At 46.2% G+C, this 2862-nt stretch overlaps 1 protein-coding gene across 1 annotated transcript; it reads left to right on the top strand.

Annotated features, from left to right (window-relative positions):
• The first annotated feature begins 1090 nt into the window (after positions 1–1090).
• LOC119284176 lies at positions 1091–2627 on the top strand. The gene is made up of 3 exons (XM_037563409.1): positions 1091–1423; positions 1500–1813; positions 2210–2627. Exons 1-2 carry the CDS (start codon positions 1091–1093, stop codon positions 1782–1784), a joined length of 618 nt encoding a protein of 205 aa, XP_037419306.1. The 3' UTR covers positions 1785–1813; positions 2210–2627.
• The last annotated feature ends 235 nt before the right edge of the window (positions 2628–2862 follow it).

The following is a 2862-nucleotide window of genomic DNA, read 5'->3' as shown; positions in this document are numbered from 1 at the left end:
CTACGTCTTGGTGTAGCATTTCCAATCCTGTCAAAATGTTGACATCTTGTCCCACTAAAAGATCAATATACTCGTCATAACCATGTTTGGAGGCCTCCTGAGGTTCAAAGCTTAATCACAAAGCTATCGTTTTTGTTTCCATCATTAGTAGTACCTTGCACTTCCATTTTTACACCTTATTAATTATAGCCTAGAATAGAAACTGTAGTTAACCACATACTGGCACCACAAATGATCCCCACACCACCAACTCTCTCTCTCACTCATAAGCCTATCACCGTCGTCACGTACTAGTAAGAGAAATCAATGCAAGAACCTCTAGGCTGATCCACACACTTTGTCCTATGTGGAAAATACGAGAAAATCTATACTGCACTAATTCCATAAGCAAGAACAAAGGCTACCACACACTTTGTGCCGTTGATTTGACGTATGAGAACATCATATCACCATTCTAATTCTAGTTCTAATCTTATTTCCCTCGTGTCACTTTAGTCATCTTCTTCAAATGGGATTGATGGCTAGGCACGTTCCTACTTTCCACAAACCAGGTGCAACTATTACAGAAGTTAAGACTACTAAAAAAATTAATTAGCACCGCACTGCACAAGTTTCTTGGTGTCCTGTATGTTTGCGTCTTAATTACGAACTTGCAATCCTGGCATTTTTTTAACAAGGAGAAACTATGTCTTAGTGTAGCATTTCTACATCTGGTCAAAATATTGGCATCTTGTTCTACTAAAGATAAATACACTCGTCATGGCCACCTTTCGGTGTCTCCACATGTTCAAAGCTCAATCAAAAAGCTATCCATATACTACAACTTTTTTTCCCATCATTAATTGTTCCTTGTGCTTCCATTTTTACACCATAGTGCCTAGGACTAGAACTCAAGCTAATCACATAGTGGCATGACAAACAATCCTCTCTGTTCGTTTTGAAAAATATAAGAAAATCTACACTACATTGCATAAGCAAGAAAAGAAGCTATATACTAGTATAAAAGTCCCCAAGGCCCTAGGTCATAATACAAGCTAGAACTAGAAGCCAAGCCACACCGAGTATCACCGACCGGACCACTTCACTGGCGATGACACTCGAAGAAGAGCTCTCCAAGCTGGCTGCCGATGTAGCGGCCATCTTGCCGGCACCGGTGAGGAAGGCCGTGGATGCACTGGCGCGCAGCAGCCCCGCCCGGGCCGCCGCAGATGCCCTAGTCTACCTCTCCGTGGGCACGACCTGCACGATGTTCGCCGCCGCCTTCCTCACCGCCTTCGCGGGCCTGGCCTGCGCCCGCGGCTGGGGCTGCACTCCGGCCTATGTCCTGTCCGAGATAGTGGACTATCTATCCACACCTGTCCTGCTTCTCCTGCCGCCGGCGCTCGTGCTCTTCTTCCTCCGCGCCGCCGGCTGCAGGACCAAGGTACGTGCTCGTCACTCACTCTGCTCCATGGTTCTGCTTCCCGTGATGCTGATGAATTCACTGTGTAATGTGATAGGCGGCGGCGGATGCGGAGAGCCTCATCGTGAAGAATGACGAGGAGCTAACCCTTCTGTCGCCGTCGCTGCTGGCCTTGGCAATTCTTTGGCTTTTCATTGGGTCGGCGTCCATGGGAACCATCTCTTTCATTCTTTTCAAGTGTGGATCTACAGAGATCTCCGACCTTCTCGGCTACGCAGCTCTCTTGTGCACGTTCATGTGGGAAACCCTCGTCTATGTCCGCGCTGCAGTGGCGCTGTGGAGGATGAATCCCGGGCCAAGCAACATGGTGGCTGCAGAGTAGCCCTTGCGCGGGATCATCGACTTACTAAGGTAACTGGCATTAAGCTAAGATAATTTTTTTGCACTTGATCTCTCTCTCGTCTCAACTTGAAACACTATACATCCTGATATAATTTCGTCGTTCACCGACCACTAATTCACTCCACACCCAGTTGGTAGAAGATGATGCAAGTATTGTTCAAGTCAAGTAGTGGAACGTCTCAGTGTTGTTTGGTATCAACTGAAAGTATATATAATTGTTGTCTTCAGTCATCACCAACCAGCAATGCTACTCTTGTAGTACTAAACTGCCACGCGATGGTAGAGATTGATAGGACAGTAATAATTCTTCTTCTTGATCTTATAAATTTTGTACTTTATAGTTTCATTTTGTAGTAAACTGCAAATGACATTGATGTTGACACAAGTTCGTCCTTTAATTGCTAGGTGCGCAGGATTTCAAGCCGGAAGCAGCAGCAAGGTGATGGGCTACGTAGTGCAGGAGCGCTGCTATTTCCTACTTCCTTTGATGCTTTTCTGAATAGAGAGATGGACATGCATGCCGTGTGATGTTGTGTAGTAATCTACTACGTAGTACAGTACTCCCTCCGTTCCGATTTACTCGTCGTGGTTTTAGTTCAAATTTGAACTAAAACCACCAAAAGTAAATCGGAACGGAGGGAGTACTAGCTAGTAGTATGAAGCTTGCTTCAGTTGATGCTAGTTCAGCGCTGCGCTGATGCAGTGACTGCAGCGCTATGGTAGCTTTGGTTGGTAGTTACTCTGAACCGGACCTCTATCTAACATAACGATTTGTGCCGCTTCTATTTACCAGTACGTGCCCATACATATGACTGTACGCACGATCTGATGCATAGCCTCCATTCTACGTATGCAATAATAGCATTTTTACCGCCTATAACTTTGTCTGATGCAATCGATGGTGGAGAGGCCATTATAACCACATCTTAAACAAAATAAAGATCATGAGGAATGGCTTCGAGCGGCGAGACAGGCGATCCCCCACCTACCAGAAGTAATGGCGCCGCGGCCGCCATTACTGTCACCTCGCCCTTATCTCCCCCCGACCCCCAACCCCC

The sequence above is a fragment of the Triticum dicoccoides genome, chromosome 4A (assembly GCF_002162155.2).
Source record: "Triticum dicoccoides isolate Atlit2015 ecotype Zavitan chromosome 4A, WEW_v2.0, whole genome shotgun sequence".
Lineage (NCBI taxonomy): Eukaryota > Viridiplantae > Streptophyta > Magnoliopsida > Poales > Poaceae > Triticum > Triticum dicoccoides.
The sequence above is the reverse complement of the archived record's forward strand: the minus strand, read 5'-3'. Positions and strand labels throughout refer to the sequence as shown.

Excerpts from the sequence above, each read along its gene's own strand:
- LOC119284176 (XM_037563409.1), top strand. The coding sequence starts at position 1,091 with ATGACACTCGAAGAAGAGCTCTCCAAGCTGGCTGCCGATGTAGCGGCC. Across the intron at positions 1,424-1,499 it reads CCGCCGGCTGCAGGACCAAG|GCGGCGGCGGATGCGGAGAG; the intron begins GTACGTGCTCGT and ends GTAATGTGATAG.